Source organism: Camelus bactrianus, chromosome 13, assembly GCF_048773025.1.
Source record: "Camelus bactrianus isolate YW-2024 breed Bactrian camel chromosome 13, ASM4877302v1, whole genome shotgun sequence".
In the NCBI taxonomy this organism is placed as follows: domain Eukaryota; kingdom Metazoa; phylum Chordata; class Mammalia; order Artiodactyla; family Camelidae; genus Camelus; species Camelus bactrianus.
The window spans coordinates 60,703,844-60,725,587 of NC_133551.1; the positions used below are offsets into that span (position 1 = coordinate 60,703,844).

General features: G+C 40.6%; 1 protein-coding gene across 4 annotated transcripts in view; it reads right to left on the reverse strand.

Moving 5' to 3' along the window:
* The window catches only part of WDTC1 (WD and tetratricopeptide repeats 1), a 59,162-nt gene extending 38,775 nt beyond the window's left edge, over nt 1-20,387 (reverse strand). The window contains exons 1-4 of one of the 4 annotated variants that reach the window (XM_074377076.1): nt 20,059-20,385; nt 19,214-19,516; nt 5,913-6,060; nt 4,379-4,462 (exon numbers count right to left, since the gene is read on the reverse strand). In XM_074377076.1, the coding sequence (XP_074233177.1) occupies nt 4,379-4,462; nt 5,913-5,960 (132 nt within the window). In that variant the 5' untranslated portion in view covers nt 5,961-6,060; nt 19,214-19,516; nt 20,059-20,385. Of the gene's footprint in view, nt 1-4,378; nt 4,463-5,912; nt 6,061-19,213; nt 19,522-20,058 lie in introns of all 4 variants that reach the window. The other 3 variants (XM_074377075.1, XM_074377077.1, XM_074377074.1) reach the window with 3 other exon arrangements.
* Between the last annotated feature and the right edge of the window lie 1,357 nt (nt 20,388-21,744).

Sequence of the window (21,744 nt, forward strand, 5' to 3'; positions counted from 1 at the left end):
AGTTCAGTATGCAGCAATAGTAATTTTATGGATTCTTCCCATCCCATGGTACAGAATACTAAAAAGATGTGTATTTTTAAGATGTGTATTTAAAATTAATAACTTTTCCTTTTTTTTTAAACTGAAGTATAGTCAGTTACAATGTGGCAATTTCTAGTGTACAGCATAATGTTTCAGTCATACATATATTTGTATGTATATACATGTATTTGTTTTCATATTCTTTTTCATTATGTTACTACAAGATATTGAATATAGTTCCCTCTGCTATATGGAAGAAATTCTTTTTAATCTATTTTATATACAGTAGTTAATATTTGCAAATCCTGAACTCCTGATTTACCCATTCCCACTCTCGTTTCTCCTGGTAACCATAAATTTGTTTGCTACGTCTGAGTCTGTTTCTGTCTTGCAGGTAAGTTCATCAGTGTCTTCTCTTTTTTTAGATTCCACATATGAGTGATATCATGTGGTTCTTTTCTTTCTCCTTCTGGCTTACTTCACTTAGAATGATGACCTCCAGGTCTATCCATGTTGCTGCAAATGGCATTATTTTATTATTTTTTATGGCTGAGTAGTATTCCATTGTATGAATATACCACAGCTTCTTTATCCAGTCCTCTGCCAATGGACATTTAGGTTGTTTCCATGTCTCAGCTATTGTATCTAGTGCTGCTATGAACAATGGGGTGCATGTATCTTTTCGAATTAGAGTTCCCTCCAGATATACACTCAGTAGTTGGATTGCTGGGTCATATGGTAAGTCTAATTTTAGTTCTTTTTCAGGAATCTCCAAGTTGTTTTCCATAATAGCTGATTAATAACTATTCTGCTTCACATCAAGGACACTGTTTCCCTTTTTTTGCAAATAATGTCTTAGTATTACTATGAAAGTAGCTTTGACTTCATGGATTCCCTTGAAAAGGTTGTGGGGATCCCTAGGGATCTGTAGACCACACTCTGAAAACTGCTACTATAGACCATTACAATGACTTTCTAGTTTTAATCCCAGTCTATGCTTCTTTCCTTGTCTCAGACCCACTGGATCCTGTAACAGTGAAAGAAATGTCTTGGTGCTTATTAAAGGACAAGCTCTCTACTTAAACTCTGAATCCTATCCCCTCCAGCCTTTCCTAGCACTTTGCTCCTTCAGTCATTCTGTTCTTCTCCTATATCAGCAATCCCTCTCTCTCTCATCAACACACAAACAAGCTCTAGTATTTCTTCCCATTCTTAAGAATCCCTCCCTTGATCCCATAGGCCCCTCCAGTTACTGCCCCATTTCTCTCCTTTCCTTTGTAAACAAAGTCTTTCAAGAGCTGTCTATACAATTCAATAAAGCTGGAAAATAAAAACAAAACAAAATGACTTTGAAGGATGGAAGCATCATAAATAAAAAAGATGTCATTCTTCCCCCAGTCTCCTGAAATGACTCCCCACTGGTTAAAGCCAACAAGAAGACAGAAGACAAGAGAGACTACTGATACATCTGTGAAAGTCAGCTGCCCAGGTAATGAGCTGAAGAAAAGGTGAAGAGCACATTAGTAGAGCAAGAGAAGGTATCTTTTATAGTTTACCCTTTTTACTGCTTATATCCTATCTTTCCTTTCATCTAGGGGGAAAGTTTGCAATCACTAAATAACTAAATAAAATAAATTCCCATCACCCTCTTTGAAAAATATAAAATAAAAGAGAGACTTGTCTACTTCCTGTTGCTGCTGCTTCACCTCCAATTCACTCTTCCTCCCTCCTCAAGCCCTCCCTCCAATTTTTGTGTCTATTCTCACCACTTCAACAAAACTGCTCCAGTCAAGACCACAGCCACTGCTTTGTCCTCACTTACTCAAACTCTCATAAGCTCTGAGTAGAACTGACCACTCCTTCTTTCTTGAAATACTCTCATTACCTGACCTTGACACTTTCCTGGTTGTTTACTTCACTGACTCTCTTTCTTGGTTAAGTTTTTATCTCCTTAGCTTATAATCAATTTCTGAAAACTAGAGTGTCTCCAGAGCCAAATCTTGGACCCTCTTCTCCAAGGCTCCATGGATGCTTCTCTCTACAGTCCAGAGCTCTCCCCCGATTAGTACTGTCAACTGCCTACCTGACATCTCCACAAAGCTATTCAACCCAGGCTTCCAAACTTAACAGATTCAACCCCTGATTCTCTAATAAACCATATAAATTTCTCCCAGTCTTCTTTCCAGCTGCTCTAACTTCTCTAAGTCTCACAAGTAGCAAAGCTGGGATTTAAACTGTCCTTTTTTTTTTTTTAACATCTAAACCTGTGGGCATTCCTTCATACTATGCACTGCTACTATAGGTCCTTCCCAAGGTGGCCTTTAGCCAAGTGCAAACTCAAACAATTCCTTTACCTTAACATATTTTTATACTTGAGTTCCAAACTTTGGAAACAATAGGTAGGATTCTGTTTTGTGTTCACAGAAGTTTCCACGTCTATTGTGAACAAAGTTATCACACCAGGAAGAGATGATGGAGACAATGTGGGCTGGGTGGAGGCACAGCTAAAAGGAGAAGCCCAGCCAGCTAGCAGTAACTGTCTACTCAGCATCCACCAGGGCAGCGTTTTTCAGCCTCGGCATTATTGGCACTTGGCTCTGCACAATTCTTTGTTGCACATTCTTTGTTGTATTGTGATTGTAGGATGTTTAGCAGCATCCCTACCCTCTATCCTACTCTAGTTCTAGTTTTCACAACGAAAATTGTTTCTGGACATTGCCAAATGTCCCACTGGAGGTAAAACATTCTATGCCCCACCCTCAACTGCACTAGAGGGATGGACTTCGAGTTATGTTCCAAAGGAAATATGAGTAAAGGGTAAATAATACACTATATCAAAAAATTATGTTTTCAAAGAATTTCTAGAGATATGGGAAAACAATCATTTTATAAAAGTATAAAAGGGTTTACCAAACTGTAAATGGTATGAGCCCCATTCTGGAGGGGAAAAAAAAATTACATTAAGCATAAAAAAAAAAAAACTCGAATACTTAAGACTCATAATTGTTATTTATTGAACTAGCTTACTATGATCTAGGCACTGTATGAAGCACTTCACAAAATCATCTCATTTAATCCTCACAACAATTCTCAGCTATTGCTCCATTTTACAGATGAAGAAACTAGGGTAACTTGCACAAGGCTATATAGCTGTAGAGAAGATAGGTCTTGAAACCAAATTTATCCAGCTCCAATGCCCACCTCTTAACTACTATTCTGTTTCATAATACAAAAAAGTAGTATACCAAACGTTAACAATGCTTATCTCCAGAGAGTAGAATTAACAGTGATGTTGTTTTCTTTATATTTTTCTATTCCATACTATGAAATTTACTACTTCTATAATCAGAAAAAAATTTTAAGTGAAAGTTGTGAAGACTACTTGGTAACATGGAGAAAAGAATTATTACAGAAGAGATACAAAACTCAATGTAAAGTATGATTACAATTATGTAGAAATATGCAAGAAATAAAAGGAAGTATACAAAATGCTAATAGTAAGTATATTAGGGAGGTGGGACTAAGTAGTAATTTTTACCTATTTTTTCCATTTTACTATTAATGTAGTTTTATTTGATAATGGATAAAAGTTTATAATTAAAAGAAAGCAATAAAAATCATCTCTAATTTTATTACCTCAAATAACACTCTTAGTATTCAACAAATTGCTTTCTAGTTTTTTTCTAAGATCAATACAATCACTTGCAAACCGAATGTGAAGGAACCAAAGAAAATTCTTATTCAAATTGAAGATGATACTAAGCTGGACAGGACAGCTAAAAGTTGGATTCATAACATGATCATGAGAAAGGAAAGGGATGGAATTAACATTATGGAGTGTCTCTGTGTCAGACACAATGAAAAAGCTGAATTTCTGGACTGAAGGCCTGGCTTTCCATGGACCAAGGTGTTTGGTTTTTCTAAACCTTTCTTTAAAAAATACCTATTCCCTATCTACCTCCACACAGTATTTCTTCGAAGCTAAAATGAGAAAGCGTGTGTGTTTGTGTTTGTGTATGTGTGTATGAAAACACTTTGTAAACTCTAAATTCCTGTACAAAGGTAAGAATCACTATTGTCCAAGCCAACAGTAAAAACAGTGGGTATGCAATTCAAGTCTTTTTCCAAGCACAAAGGAAGCAATATGACTAAAAAATAATTTCTGCGTGACCATGTCGATCACTAACCTTGATTCAGATTTGTCTGCCTAATGAAACTGCTGTAAAGGAGAGGTAACCTTCAGGTACAGCCTACAGAGAAAAACTGTTTATGCCTTGAATAGTACCAAGAGGATTCTCTGCAGGCAGAGAATAGAGAGCCAGCCATCTGCATCTAGGGTACAAATTGGATCTCTTACCTGCAGCTCTGCTTCCAGGCCCAGCCGTCTGATAAAGGGGTCAGTGACATGGTAGCGCCGCTCAAAGCTCAGGGCACCCCGCTCCTGGGGGGCAGAAATAAACTCATAGATTCACTGGTTCAATTCAACGTGGTTTACTATGTGCCTGTTACACATACAGCATACTGTGCTGGGCACCATAGGAGCTAGAAAGGAGAACAAGGAATTGGCCTATAGAAGTTTGTACTCTACTTGGGCAGGGATTAGAAAATAATAGAAGAGAGTATATAATTAAGCACTAAGTTGTGCTTGTTGGGTTACAAAAAAAAAAGGAAAAATTTGAAACAACAAATAGGGAATGCTTCCAATGTTTAGGTCAGAGAGGGTGGGCATCATCATTGGCACACAGTTGTGGGGTATATACAAAGAAAAAAAATAACTCGCTTGGTCCTTCCAACTCTATGATTCTGGGCCTCTAGCAACTGGTCCTTGCTCTGGGGGGCCATCTAGTCTAATGAAATCACAAAAAAAAAAAAAAAACCCACAAATGGACAAAACTCCAAAAGGATTCAGGGATGCAGGGGAAAATGTACAAACACAGACTAACGTGCCTCACATAGAGGCATACACTCAATCCTGCTGGATGGTGACCACAGCTTACGCTGCATGTCACTTAATTTTCAAAGATTTTTGGCACTTAACCTTTACAAAGAACTTACTCATGTTCTTTTGGACTTCATTCTCAAGATCAGCCTGCAGGCAGGTAGACATTATTACTATTTAACAACAGAAAACTGAGGCACCAGGGAAGTAAAATGACTAGTCTTATAGGTAGTTAATTAGGGCAGTGGTGAGATTTTAAGCTCCTGACCCCAGCTTGGGGTTCTTAGTATAGAAGCATATCTTGTCTTGGTGGAATCTCTTCCATTAAACCCCTATGCTCCTTTAACCGAGGGTTTCCCTGACAGAGTCTGGGCTACCTCGCTAAATGAACTTGGCTGCCCAGGCATCCATTCACCTTATGGTATTGGAGTATCTCCTATGTACAAAGTGCAAAGGAGAGGTGCAGGCTTTGGTATAGGAGACCCTCAAAGGAGAGAAGAAAGAACTGAAGCTAAACTGGGAATAAGACTCTCCCAGGTTGTGGTTTATGTACAACTGAGCAGCTGGAACAACATGAAGAAGCTCTATTTACTCCTGCTTCACCCCACCTCCACCACACATGTATGCCTACACACACACACACACACACACACACACACACACACACACACACACAGATGTGCATGCACATGCTCCCCTCCCTCACCAGACTCCATCAGTCTCAGCAGCCTAGATATAAGCACTTGTACAGTGGAGTCTCCATGAATTCCATGTTCTTGGGTAAAAGAAGATGGGAGTCAAGAGGCTCCGATTCTAGTCCTGGGTCTGCCACTAATTACTTCTGTGACTTCAGGCAAGTCACCAACTCTAGTCCTCAGTTTCTTTGGCTATAAAATGAATTTGTCGGGAAGAAAGGACCTCATGCTTTGGTTCAGACGTCTGGGCTGCTTACCTTGATCTGCCTACGGATGAGGTCTCTAGTTATGTTGACTTTTGCCATCTTCTCTTAATAGATTCAACAGAAGGAAGCTATAGAAGGATCTTCAGGACACTTGAGCATTCCAACCAAGCCCAGGTCCACAAGACACACATTTAATTACCTGGGGAAAAAAGACCATCAAACCTTGGGAGATGGAATAAGGTAGCTCTGGAGTCCTGATTTCACCCCTAAAACAGCCCACCACCCCAGCCAGTAAACTGGCAATTGCCTGTGATTTATGACATGGTGGGCTGGCCCTGCTCCATAGTGTTGAAGAACCTCTGTAGGGAGTAGGGGGTGAGGAGAAGGGTGGAGAAACAATGACTCACAGCCACAGGAAGTACTGGAACAAACACTGAAGTAGTCATGTGTGCTTCTCCAGAAAATGGGGATGGGGGGGTGGAAATGAGTATGAAGGAAGACGGAAGCATATTCTGAAAGTAAGAAAAACGCATACAGCAAGAAAGATGTCAAGTTTCACTTGCTCAGTAGGCATCTGTGGCAACCAGTCTGAAACTTTTATTATGCTTCAAAAATCCTTGACTCTCAGCTTGGCTCTCCCCAAAACCAAATCAGTATCACAGACAGAACACTCAACCCACTAACAGATTCACAGGATCAAAATGCGTGCAGGAAATGTAATGGTGACCATGTTCAACATAAAGAAATCCCTCTGCAACATCCTGATAGGTAGGCTTTCAGTCTCAGAACCTCTTGAAGCAAACTTTTCCTTTGTTATCAACTCTGACAGCTAGAAAGACCTAGTAATCTCATTTCTGGTAATTTACCATAAGAAAGCACAAAATATGAGAAATAAAAAAGCTCCATACTCAAGCATATTCATCACAGATTTTTATAAGAGCAAAAACATTAAAACCAGCCAAGTTTCCAATGATAGAGAAAAGGCTAAATAATGTACAGCCATATGATATTATGCAGCATTAGAAATGCTACTTATGAAGGAAAAAATGTTTATATCACACCAAATATTTATATAATAACATGATGCTTTTGCAATAAATACTATTATCATAGCTATGTTTAAAAAAGGAAATATAAAAATAATAATTGTCATCTTTGGATAATAGTATGACTGATTTTTTTCTTCCTACTTTTGATGTTTTCACTTTTTTTTCTATAAACACACATTAATTTCACAATCAGAAAAAAAAAACAAACCTAGAGCAAAAAACCCCACCAGGTTTTAAAAGAAAGTTCTGCCTCCTGTTATTTCCACTTTTTGGTCCTGGTTCCACCTCTGAAGCTACACAGGAGGTCTAGTCTTTCTTCTCCATGACGGTCCTTTGTGCTGTGATGATGGCTCTTAGGGCCCACCAGGCCTCTCTGCCAACCCTCTAAAGCCAGCAGGACCTCCTGAGACCACTTCTAGATCTCCTGGTTCTCACTTTAAACCAGTTGGCCTCCTGCAGATTCCGAGCTCATCCTCCTGAAATCAAATCTTCTCCACCTGATCTGTGAACAGACTCCTTCCTTTCCTTTGACATTTAACTACAAAAGAAGGCTTACTCTTATGGTATCCATATTCAATCAGGAGGGGATAGATAATAAATATAATACAAATAAAACAAGAATATATCCAGCAGTGAAAAGTGCTATGATGAAAATAAAACAAGTTGATCTGAGAGTGGTTGATGGGCTACCTTTAGATGTGAGGTCAAAGAAGATACAGAGCATTGTGGAGTTTTTGGCTGCTCCGCATTTGAACTCCTTCCTATATTTTGGCAATTCACCATCTAAGAAGCCTGGTGGGAGGCAGAGCACCCTCTCATTATGAAGTGAGAATGGTGGAGACTAAGATTCTCTTTCTGATGCTCCCCTCCACCTAGAGTGTGTACAAATAGCTCAAGTTATGCCAACAAACACATGAGCCCCAGATATTAATTGGGATCCATTGTCAAAGAATCAAAGGGCCATGGAGAGCTCATGCTGACAAAGGGGTGCTGTAGTTGCCATTAAGGTCCAGTCAGCTGGTGATGGTGGTGTAAGCTGTAAAAGCAGCAGCAGTGACCTCATGGACTGGTTCTGTGAATAATTTTAGCTGTGGGTCCTTGCTGCTATCCAGTTTCCCTTCTTTCAGTCCATTCTTCAAGCCTAGCCTTAAGACTTTCCCTAATATTTTCTGAGATTCCTAATATCCTTTTAAGAATGAGCCAGAGTTGGTTTCTGTTGCTTACAGCTACAAACCCTGCCTGATACAGAGCGGCTCTCTGAGAATTTGACATTTTATCTGAAATGTGAATGACAAGTCACAAAAAACTAGGGGAGATCTTTCTGGAGAGAGAGAACAACCAGTGCTAAAGCTGGTTCAAAAAGCTTTTATTGTAGATGCTATTCGTACCATCATTTTATAGAGTCATAGATAGGAAACAATTTTCACAGTGTCATACAGCTAATAAATGATCTGGAGCATGGACTCAAACCCAGAGTTGTATGTATTTTCTTAACCACTATGTACATATGAATTAATTACTATGGTACGTAATTTCCTAGAGAAATGATAACTATGAGAATCTCCAAAAGAGCCAACTAAATTCTTACTACTCACTCATCAATTTTCTTAAAACACTAACTGGGTTTTTACCAAGCACCATGCACTGTGCTAGACAGGGGGGAATACTGAGATGAAGGACATAGTACTTATACTAAGAAAGCAAAGAATCAAAGGCAAGGGGCTTTAGCTAAGATTGGTGTGTGGCTTGGAAATACTAAAAGGAACAAGAGGGGATAAAAGTAGAGAAACAAGACAAGCAAAAAACCACTACAATTCAGGTAAATGGTAAATGGAAGCTGGCATTTAAAACAGTATCAGACTGGCAGGCAGAGGTTTAAAACCCCAAATGTCAAATTTAATATACCTACTATCTAGTTAGTATTTTGGTGAACATTTCTGTTCCCATCCTGAGAAGAAATGATAACACACTGGCAGATAACTCATTCTAGAGCACAGTCCACCTTCTCCTCTCTTAAGGAAATAGGGATTCAGTGCCTTTCCAAAAACTTTTAGAGGCAGATAATCTCTAAGTAGAGATTGTTTAAAAGGCTCATATCAGGAGAGAAAATATCCTCAAGTATACAAGGGGCATAACTAGTTTCATATTTCAGCCAAAGTCTCTCAAATACAAATAATCAGATCAATAAGTGAAAGTTATTTGAATATGAGATTTAATCTTGGTCAAATTTTAAAAGCATTATTTTAAGGAAGGTTCTGAAATAGTCAATTCTACAGAGTAAAGAACTCATAGATATTAAATGATATGAATGAAAGATTTGGAATTGATGAAAGGAAGTTATATATATATATTAATATATATGATTAAACCCTATAAAAGTCTACATCAAAGGATTTCTATCTCTGGTGCACTATGCAAATTACATAATGTTCAGTTCTGCTAAGAGGCAAAAAGACTGAAATAAGTGACTTCAAGAATCCTTAAGAAAAAATTGTCAATGTCTATTATGCCAGGCACTGTGCTAGACTTTGAAAATACAGCAAAGAATAAGCCAAATAAAGACACTTCTCTTCAAGAGCACACAATATAGTTGCCATTAACTGAATTTCAATGGCACCAAGGCTATTGTAATCAGAGCTCCATAGAGGGACTGAAAAAGGCTAATTTAACCAAATGACCAAAACGAATAACTAGGACAGTAAATTCAGAAGGAACAACATGGAATAATAAATTAAATCTTATTTATACTAATTTATTCATATATCTTAGAAGAAAGCACAAAAATGACAATGGGGGAAACAAAACTAAATATATGACAGTAGAGCCAGAGAGACAACTGGGAACTCACTAATGAAGAATGAGGACTTTAATAGACTGCAAGCAACCTTTAATGTGTCTTCTTCATTCTAAGGATAGTACAGTTAACTGAATAAACCCTCACTTTCACACTTAAAGCTCTAATAACTTTGAGGGCTAATTTGTTTACAGAACACAAAAGCTCAATAAAAACTTTCTCTAGCTAGAATGCAAAGGTTTAAGAATGGTATCTTCTTGTAATTTAGGATATTGCAGGCCAACTCTACTTGATACTCAATGAAAAGCCAGAAGAAGGAAGCCAGTTTCTGGGAGTCAGGAATACAAAAAATATAAAAATACCTAAGGCACAGGGGAAAACATATGACTTAAAGTTACAAAGAAAATATGAGCTGCTCTGCAGATGTTACACCTCCCAAAAGGTATTCTACTCCTGGAGCTCTAAAATGCCGAACACTTAAAACCATCTCTTCCACAAACTTTTAATTTAGGCTTCTGGGAAACTTTCTTCCATGGACATATCTCTGCTATTATAAAGGAAGCTAATAAGAAAATAAAATTCAATTAACAACTCAATTTAGAGGAATTAATCTCATATTTCATAATCCAAAGGGTATCAGTAATATAAAGCCTGAGGTTAACAAGCCCTAGAACAAAGTACACCTGGAGAAGATTACTCATCTGGAACCAAGGATGGAATGGTAATATACAAACAAACATGAGGAACCACCCATTTCAGGTGTGCATAGTCCTTGTTTGGGCTCTGGTTAATGTAGCAGAAAGAGAAGCAGACTTAAAATACTTAGGCACTTGGGCCTGAATTCCTAGTTGTGCAAGTTAACTTATCTTTCTGAATTTCAGTTTCCTCATTTGTAAAATAAGGATGCTAACCTATTTCAATGTGAGGAATAAATGATGAAATATATATGAAAGTATAATACAGTACCTGGATCACAGTAGGTGCTTAAGAGACGTCAGCCAAATGTGAATTCTACTGAGACCTGATAACTCTTGTTTTCTATGCTCAGTGGCATGGTGGCAATATTCCTCCCATACTTCCTTCCCTACCAGAGAGACAAAGCTGGCATTGGGGCTTCTAGTGTAGGATGGTGGGGCACAGAAAGCAGGATGTCTTCCTGGCCAAAGGAATATCAGGCGGACAGAGAAAAAAAAAAGAAAGAAAAAGAAAGTAGGATATCTTTATCACCTCTGCTAGCTTTGAAATGTAAGATCAGGAGGAAAAAAGCAACTTTGTTAAAAACAAAAAAAACTCCATACAAAAATTTTACAAGAATGTTTATAGCAACATTATTCATAACAGCTAAAAGGTAGAAACAACCCAAATGTCCCATCAGTTGATGAATGTATAAATAAAATGTGGTATATCCATACAATGGAATGTTGTTTGGCCATAAAAAGGGATGAAACGATACATGGTACAACATGGTTGAACCTTGAAGATATTATGCTAAGTGAAAAAAGCCCACATACTGCATAATTCTATCTAAATGAAATGTACAGAACAGGCAAATCTTTAAAAATAGAAAGTAGATTTGTGATTTCTTCAGGCTGGAGGGGATGGGAGATAAAAGAGTAACAGTTAAGGATACCTGTTTCTTTTTTTTTTTTTTAATTGAAGTGAAACTCACATAACATACAATTAACATATAACTTTAAAGTGTACAATTCAGTGGTATTTAGTACATTCACAATGTTGTGTGGCCACCCCCTCTAGCTAATTTCAAAATATTTCCATCATCCCAGAAGAAAACATCATACCCATTAAGTAGTTAGTCTCTAGTTCCTCTTCTCCCAAATTGGCTATTACCAATTTACTTTATCTATCTATGGATCTACTTATTCTAGATTTTTCATATGCAGTCATCCTACAATATGTGGCTTTTTAACATCTGGCCTCTTTCACACAGTATAATGTTTTGAGGTTCAGCCATGTTGCAGCATGTATCAGTACTTGGTTCCTTTTTATGGCTGAGTACCACTCCATTGCACTGCCATGCCACATTGTGTTTATCCATTCATCTGCTGGCTGTTGCAAATAGTGCTGCTATAAACATTTGTGTACAAGTATCTGTCTGAGTACCTGTTTTCAATTCTTTGGGGTATATACCTAGGAGTGGAATTGCTGGGTCATATGGTAATTTACTTTAAACTTTTTTAAGGAATTGCCAAACTGTTTTCCACAGAAGCTGCACCATTTTAAAATCTCACTGCCAATGTAAAGGGTTCCAATTTTCCCATCCTCACCAACACTTGCTTTAGAAAAATATTATAGCCATCCCCGTGGTATTTCATTGTGGTTCAGGGTTTCTTTTTGAGGTGATGCTCTAAAATTGACTGTGATAATTGCTGCACATATCTGTGAATACACTAAAAACCACTGAATTGTATACTTTAAATAGATGAATTATATGGTATGTGGACTATTTATACAATAAAGTTATATTAAAAAAAAACCACACACACACAAAGGAGCTACTGATACAGGCAACATGGATGAAATCTCACGGATTCTGAGCAACAGAACCCAGACATGTAATTGACTGTACTTCAATTAAAAAATTTTAATTTAAAAAAATCAAAAAATAAATTTAAAAAGTACACACTACATGATTCCATTTATATGAAGTTTTAGAGCAGGCAGAACTAGTTTTAAAAAAATCAGATGTTTTGCCTGGGGCTGTGGAAACTGACAAGAAAGGACATTTGAGAACTCGACAGAAAAGTTCTATATATCGCAGGGAGTATGATTTCATGGATATTGGGGGTATGGGTTACATGGATATATCCATTTGTTAAAACTATATAATCAAAATTAGTGCATTTTAATGTATGTAAATTTTACCTAAGAAGTAGAATGGAGGGTGGAATGCAGGGGAGATTCAAATGAAACAAGAATGGTAGAATGTTGGCAGTTACTGAAATAGGATGATGGACACACAGCAATTTATTATACCATTCTATTCTGTTTACTTTCTATATATTTTGAATTCCCTCTAATAAAGTCTAAAAATCCTTCCTGTTATAGAATCATTCAAAACATGGAAGGCTGATTAATGAAATGGAAAACTATTAGTCATATTAGTTTAAAAAAATCAGGTTCAAGACATATATATGGCCATTCCAAGCTCAGGGAAAAAAAGACAAACCAAAAAATGTACATATCTATGATGCTATAACAAGAAGAATACGCACCAAAAATGTTAGCCAGTGGTCATTTCTCTAGTAGGACAAAAGCGATTTTTTTCTTTCTATTCCTGTGTATTTTCCAAGTATTCTACTGAAAACTTATTATTTTGTTATTATTTATAATAATTTAGAAATTGCCATCAGGAACTAGCTTTGGATGGAAAGAAACGTGAGTTTGAATCTGGCTTTTCCACACACAAGTTTGTGTTCTTGCACAAAATTATTTACTTTTAAGCTCCTGGGTTTGTTTTTTCTTTTTACCTGCCATGTTGGTATATGTAATAATATCTATCTCATATGGTTATTGGAAAAAGTGATGAAATAATGCATTGTAAAACACTCAGCACAATATCTGGCATGTGGTAGGCGCTCAAGAAACACTGGCTATTTTTTCTCATCTGTTACGGGGAGATAATGATAGTACTTACTCAGTACTGTTGTGAGGATTACATGGGATAATTGGCACACTGTAAATACTTGCTAAGTATGAGTACCAGTATCGTTTTCAATATGAAAAAAATTGTTTAAGAAAAGCCTCCTCTCAAAAAATTAAACATAGAGTTATCATGTGATCCAGAATTCCACTCTTAGGTATATATCCAGGAGAAAACTTATGTCCACATGAAAACTTGTACATGAATGCTCATAGCAGCATTGTTTATAATATCCCCAAAGTAGGAACAACCCAAATGTCCATTAATGGATAAATAAAATGTGGTATATTCATATAATAAAATATTATTCAGCCATAAAAAGGAATGAGGTATTGATTCACATTATAACAAGGTTGAAACTTGAAAATATTATGTTAAGTGCAAGAAGCTAGTCACAAAGGGCCACATATTTTATGAATCCATTTATATGAAATGTCAAGAATGGAAAAAGCTATAGAACAGAAAATAGATCAGTAATTGCTGAGGACTGAAGGAGAAGATGGGGTGACTGGTGGTGAGCAGTGATAGCTAAGGGGTGTGGGTTTCTTTTGGGGGGAGTGACTAAAATGCTCTGGAATTAGATATTGGTGATGGTTGCACAACTTTATGAATATATCAAAAAGTGCAGAATTGCACACATTAAAAGGGTAGATTTTAGGGTAAGTGAATTATATCTCAATTACAAAGAAGGAAAAACCTCAAAACTCTCCTTTTCTCTACCTTAAAATCACAACTTATGAACAGAGAATTTAGTTCTTACCCTTTCCTTCATCTGTCTCCTACCTTGAACAGAAGTTATTATGTGGCTTCTCTTCCCCAAAAGACCAAAAGCATCCTGAGGGCCAGCTCTTTATCTGATTCATCTATTAATCCTCTTGTATCTTCAAGAAGTGATGTGGACTTAGCAGGTGCCAATAAATACTTGCTGAATGAACAACAGCATGACTACCTTGCATGCATTCAGTGTTTTATACCCATCACAACACTTTTGTTCATGTTTTTCATTTGAACTTTCACAACAACCTTGCGAGGAAGCTAAAAAGTTATTATCATCCCCATTTAACAAGGTAGAACTGCAGCACAGTGCTATGTGGTACTAAGGAACAAGCACTGAACTGGGGTCTAGGGTCCTGTGGTCCTGGCCAAGATCTGCCTCTAATCGGCTGTGTGACTTTGAGTAAGGCATTTCATTCCCTCAGCCTATTTCTCCATCTGTAAAATGAGAGGTAGACTCCGAGAAGAGCTACAAAACCTGTTCCAATGCCACTATCCCACGATTCTACACACTGCTAGGTAGCAGTAAAGTGGAAATGGAACCCAAGTCATCTGTATTCTCTTTCCCCTGGCCTTGCTGTTGCCCACTGCAGCAAGGTGCCCCCAGCTGAGTGACAACTGACCCCCTTTCAACGTTTTGAATTATGCAAAAGAAGTTTCCTTTCACTCTGTTTGGTGTGGTTTTCCTACTGAAGCAATTCTACAGAAGAGGGAAAAAAATGTACTTCCAATGCATAAAGGTAACTGGAACTAGTATAAAAAAATAAAAACAGTTGGGCTGTGGAGTCAGACAGACCTAAGGTTCAAATCCCAGTTTTGCCACCTACTTTCTTTGTGACAGCATTTCTAAACCTCAGTTTCCTAATCCATAAAACAGGGATGATAAAGCCTACCATCCCATAGTGATAAAGAATAGAAGGGCCTGACAGTGAGCCTGGTAAATAATATTTATTGCAAATTCTATGTATTTCACAAGTGTTATCTGACAGACTCCTCACAACAGCCCTATGAAAGAGGTACTATTATTATCCTCATTTTACCAACAAAGGATGTGAGGCACAGGGAAGTTAACTTGCCCAAAGTTACAGTTAACAAATGAAGAGTCAAACTAGATAGTTTAACTCCAGGACCCAGGCTGTTGGCCACTAGTCACTATAACTATCTTTAATCAGACCATGTCCATGCAGTCTTGCCCCAAAGAAACTTTGTCCCTTACCACTTCTTAGGGTTAGGCAAAGGAATCAAAATCACTGGGACTCTGCTGGTCTCAAACACAAACTTAAAGAGTGCATTTCAGAGTCATGAACTAAATTGGCACAAGGACAACATCTGGGAGAGGCTGGTAGGACAGGCCCACTAGCAAAGCATGTTTGGAAAAGTTCTTTGCTGTCTTTGAGTCTCCTGGCTAAAATGATTCTATATGGGGCTGACTGAAGCTTTCTCTGTGGAAGGCCATCTTAAGAAATGCTTCACTTTGTGGGAGGCCCTGGATTAAAACTCACCTTGATGTCTTCCCTCCCTGTATGAGTTCTGTATTGCCATTTGACCTTTGTGAAAAAAATTTCCCTGATGTTTTCAGAGCTTTGCTTTTCAGTGATCATAGCTAATTTATCTGCCTTCTCCTAAGGCCACAATTAAGATAGTGGAAGGGAACAGAAAGAGAAATGGAAGCGTATTTTGATAATGCCGTTTTTTCTCACTGTATTTAAGAGCATCCACAGTCTTCAATTTTTGCCTTTAACTTGCATCTTTCTGAATCCTGCCATGAGTAAAAGTAACTCTCATAGAGAAGCCTTTTTAAGTTTCACCTCCAACTTTACTCCTTAGCAGAAAGGTCAAAGAAAACTAAGCCAATCAATTTGGAAATGCTTCCTTTCTAATTCAACTGCAGATATGTTACATCCAGATGTCCAACTTGAGGGAACCAGGTAAGCACCCAAACACTCAGGCCCCAACTGACAAAGCTCCCTGACCAGAAATGCCTGACTCCCATTTTGAGAAAGGCTCTCTAAAAGTTCAGGAATAAGCACAATTTTATGCTTTCTGAAAACAGAATCTGGGGGTTATGAAAAAGGACAAAACTTTACCAACATCCTGATCCTAACACTGCCTCCAGAGAGCTTCTGGAGAGCTACCTGGGCAAGGACTGATTCTGCTCTGCCCTCTTCCCCAAGAAAATGGGGTTAATGCCTCCCCAGATGGCTGCAGGAGGATTAAGGGTTATAATTCTTGGCATCCAGCTCTGTCATAGCTCTAGAGTTGTGACCTTGTTCATCCTAAAATAAGACATTAAATATAAAAATGAAAACAGTGATCCCTGAATCTGACTCTATAACAGGGTGAGACTTTTCTTTCTGCAAGGCTTCTGGTATTGTCTCCAATGCTCCAACCTGTTGGCTGAATCCGCCTCTTTATTCAGGCCTCAAGTTTTTAAGGTATTAGTCACTAATGCCACAAAGCCCTTTTAGGAGTCAGCAGCTATTACTAATAGCACAAGGAATGAACCCCAGAACTCCCAGGGTTCCAGTCAGGCCTGAATTCACCCTGAAGAAACCAAAGTGGTAGCCCTTTACCTCCAAACCCCGGGCTCCTGAGGGCAATCAAGGAGGTCTAGTGAAAATTGTCTATTACATCATTTAGTCCTCATAAACCCATTGTAAGGTAGTAAGGTAGTAAGTAAGGTAAGCTGTCTTAAGTCTCATTTCACAGATGAGGGAACTACAGCTCAGAGAGGACACGTGATTTACCCTAGGCCACACAGCTAAGATGGTGCAGACATAGGTTCAGCTATCAGCCATACTACTGCTAGCTATGCAACCTCCAGCATATTTTTTGCAACTTTCTGGACCCTCGGTTTCCTCATTTGTAAAGTGGGAAAAATAATACCTACCTCATGGAGGATTTCTGAGGATTAAATGAGATATTTTAGGAAAAGTGTCTAGCAAATGGCAGGCACAAAGTAAGTATTCAACAGATATTAGTTTTTTTTACAGATCAAAGTGACAAGAATTTGATATCATTTTCACATAACAACAGAGTTAAAAATACTAAAAAAAAAACCAAAAAAACAAAACCCACTTAGTCCAATTACCCACATAAGTACAAACTCCTCTACCATATCCTTAAGAAGTGCCAAAGCCTCTGCTTGAATACCTTCCATGATGGGTAACTCATTCCCTCACAAGGCAGCCCATTTTGTTTTCAGAAAGCCCAATTCTCTCCCTTATCAAACCAATGCCTACCCTCTTGGAATTTCCATCCTTTGATCCTAGTGCTGCCTTCCAGAATCACATGGAGAAGTCCAGTTCCCTTTCCAAAGACAGCTCTTCAAATATATGTTCCCCCAGGTCTTAGCGTTGGTCCTTTCAGCTCTTTCTCATGTGTCACAACCCCTGAGGAGACAGACCTGGTTCTGAATTCTGATCCTTTCCCTTACTAGCTGTGTGACCTTAACAAAGTCATTTTACCTCTCTGAACCTGTATCTTCATATATATAATAGGAAAAATGATTTTCATCTTCCAGAGCAGTCATAAGTGTTAAATTAGATAAAGTAAGAACATTACCTACCACAGAGCCTGACATATACCAGGCCTTCAATAAATGTCAATCACCTTTTAGGATGTATTCCAATTGGTAAATATCCTTCAAAGTAAATTAGCCAGAATTAAATGTAACACCAAGGGATTCGTTTCTGATGGCAACTGTCAGGGCTTGGATTTTTGAAGAGCTTTCTTTTTAGGTAGCTGAGAAGAAAGCACAGCCTACAAGTTATATGGGTTTGGCAGCCCAAACATGTAGTGGAGAATCTGGAAAGGTGAGGACGAAAGAAGAAAGGAAATAGGATGGATCATTAAACCAGTGACCCAAAAGAAAAGGTAAATATCACCACATTACATGTCTATGACTCCCTCTCTGACACCCAGGACTGCACATGTGGGCTACATTCCTTAATTCAGAAAGGAGAGAAGAAAAATACAAATAATTAAAGAATAATTAAAGTCACAGTTCTGGGTCTTCCCAACAGTTAGCCACTCAAGATCCACAGACATTTAGTAGGGGGCTTCTTCAGTTGAATCCTTCCAGATTCTGAAGTCCAGGTGTGTAGAAATATCCTGAATAGGATGTCCCACGAGTCATGGATACTCTGAGCTCTTTCCAGGTAGAAAACTGCCAGCTGTTTGACAACTCTAAAACTCACCACTGGCAAATCGTCAATGTTAACTCTGTCACCACAATCATTACACATGCTCCCTTTCCTTCAGCAACCTCCAAGGGAAGGAGTCCCAGGTGAAAATATGGATTGTTGTTCAATTATTCTTCAGAGTTGACCCAAAGCACTACTTCTACAAACTGGGATGTGACTTGAACATAAGTGCTCCCAAATAGGTCAAAACAGGTAAGGATAGTAGGACTCCAGAATTAAAGTAGCATGATCACAAACTATAGGAGAAAAAGTTATTTCCCACCTGCCAATGAAATATAACAACCTGTAATGAAGAAATTCATCATTAGTCTCAGACTCGGCCCAAAGGAGCCCTGCTGATTACTCCCTGGTCTGTGATAGAGGAGCTTATCATTACTATACTCAACAACCAAGATTCAATTCAATCCCTTTACAAATACAAGAACTACAAAAAAGAATAAGCCAGACCTCAAACCAGAATTAGCCTTAAGTAGTTCCTTTAACTCAGTGAACAGAGACTGGTCACTCAAGAAGGACTGTAAGGTACAGAAATGCTTAGTGCAGGCCACTGAGCGTACCTGTGCCCTAGGTAGGGGTTTCATAAAGCCTTTGAGTCAAGAGGTGCCCTCACAATAGTCTCCTTCTCAAAACTGTTTCTTTATTAAAAGAGAAACTACACTGCCACTTTACCCTGATCATCTATCCCATCTTTGGGAAGAATGGGGAAGCTACAGCCACCCTGCCAGGCTTCTAAACCCACTAACTTGAGAGGAAGACTTTAAAGTTGCTCCATCACTACCTTAGGAAGTTAAAGAAAGTCATAGAAGAAAAGGGCTTTGGGGGAAATAGTCAAATTAGGTTGTTAGAACATTAGTCATAAGTCCCGATACCTCTTTTCTAGAAGCCCCAAAAGTACACCTGCAGATCAATGCCAGAGGGCACTAAGCAAATTCAACCTGGCTGGCAAGGGGGCGTCTCACTGCAGCTTTCAGCAACGAGAACTGGATCCTGCTGGGTCGCAGTCTCTCTCCTACTTCACACTTCCTATTTACCCTTTGAAGTGGGTACTGAATAGCCAGTTCCCAAGTAAAGGGCCTTTGTACGGGCGCTACAGTCGCCTGGTGGAAACACCTTGGCAGAGTTCAGTCTGGTGCCAGGATGGGCCACTGAAGGCATCTGCGGCTGCCAGAAGCCTGGACTGGACACGGGGACACACACACACACAGAGAGAGAGAGAGAGAGAGGGAGAGAGGGAGAGAGGGAGCGAGGGAGAGAGGGAGAGAGGGAGATAGAGAGGGAGAGAGAGAGAGAGAGAGAGAGAGAAAGAAACACTAAGAGAGCAGGTCAGGTCAACGGTGCCCTCCCGGCACTTCCACCTGCCCCTTCTTCCCAAGATCCGCGCCAGATCAGATGTCAAACAAAAACTCCGCAAAAAAGTCCCATGATGGGACGACTTCCACCTCTCCCTCGGCAGAACCTCCCCGGACTCCCAGAGCCTTCCCGCGACGTCCTGGCCAGCCTTCCGTCCCCACCCCACCCCCGGTCCACTCTGCCCTCCGCCCCGGCGAGGCCTGCCCCCTCTCGGGACAACCCGGAGCCCCCAGGCTGGCAGGCTCAGGCCCCCAGGCCAGCAGGTCTGGGGCCGGCCCAGAGCGGGCGGCCCGTGTGCCAGGGCTGCCGGAGCCGGTCCTCGCCTCGGCGCCTGCGGAGAGCAGGGGGCGGGGGCTACCCGTACCTGTCAGGCCTCTTCCCAGGACCGGCGGCGGCGTCGCAACTTCAGGAGCCCATGTCCGTCCGGGGGGCCCGGCCCCTCTCCCCGGAGTGGGGGCGCGGATCCCGGGGAGGGGGCTGGGGGACCCGGGCAGCTCTAGCCCCTTCCCATGCTCCCCGCCCGGCGCCTGGCCGGGGCCGGACAGCGCCTCCGCCCGCCCCTGCGCACCGCCTCACACCCGCGCTCACACACACTCACACTCCCTCGCGCGCTCTCACACACGCACTCCCCTCCCTCCTCCTCCTCTGTTTATCTCCTCCAGCTGTCTGGGGACCCAGGAGAAGCTTAGCACCGCGCCTGCGCCACGCAGTCTCCGCCCCCGCCCCGCGCCTCACAGCCAGCGGCCACGCTACGGAGACAGCGCCTGGCTGTTTCCAGAATGGCGATCAGGCCCCCCCCCCCAACCCCCGCGCCCGGTCAACGTCTGCTGCTGGCGGCGCCTACTAACCTGCTAGTGGGGAAGCCCCGCACCGCCGCGACCAATCCACTTCGCCACTCGCCAGACCGGCAGCCAGTGGGCAGGCGGAAAAGCCGGGCCAAGCCCTGGGCATCCTGGGAGTCGTAGTTTTTCTCCTTCGGAGAGCTCCTGCAGCGCGGGCTCACCCTGCTCAGTTGCCATTAGTTACCCGGACGCACCTCCCACCCTACATCCACGTAAAATGCTCCCTCACATCGTTTCTGGGACACTCCCCTCACCCATTGCCCCCAGATCCCGACATATTCTCCTAAGAGCCTCCTCAAGACTTCTCAGAGTCTCTTAATTGCGGGACCCTTCAAACTGGAGCCCCAGGGCTCCCCAGAGCCAAGCCTCAGCTTACTCCTTCCTGCTCTGGGAAGCTGCTGAAGTGGCACATTCGTCACTCTTGTCTCCCTGGCCTGAAGGAAAAGGATAAAAGGTATCAGTCTACACCGGGTGGCCTGGAGGGGAGCCAGCCGCACACACACTCTGGAAACCCTCAATTTATTGGGAGAGACAAGGTGCATCCAAGATTGGAGGAGGCTGTTCCTACCTCTGAGAAAGAGAGGTAGTTCCAGCCTTGTGGAGTCCCAAGTCTGATGGAGGAGACACGTCCTCTCTAAGGAAGTTCCCAAGGTCACAAGGGAATCATCATGCCTAACTTCTGAAGGTAGAGACCAGGTCCCACCCATGAGGAGCCTCGAGTCAGAAAAGGAAGACATGGTCATCTTCAGAGAATGGAAACTGGTCACTCACACATAGGGTGCCATCTTTCAGATAATAACAACAATTTGCTTTTGTTGAGCATTTACTATGCCAGCACTGTATTGAGTACAGTTCCTTAGATAGGTACTATTACTGTACATGTTTTGCAGGAGAGGAAGCTGAGGCATAAGAAAGTTAAAAGCAGCTTGCCCAAGGTCACAGAGCTGATAAGGAACTAATCTGAGATTCAAACCTAGATCTGCCTGACTGCAGAGTTTGAGCTTTTGAACATTACCTGTCCCTCCAGTGAGAACCAGGCAGCACCTACCCTCAGGAAGGACTGTATATACGTATTTAGCATTTATAGTGTTTGAACCCTGTTTATCACTCCATGGGACCCACTGATTTCAGTTAGTCTCATCATTTTACCAAGGAGAAAAACTATGGCCTAGAACACTCTGGTGACTTGCCTAAAGTCACAAATAGTT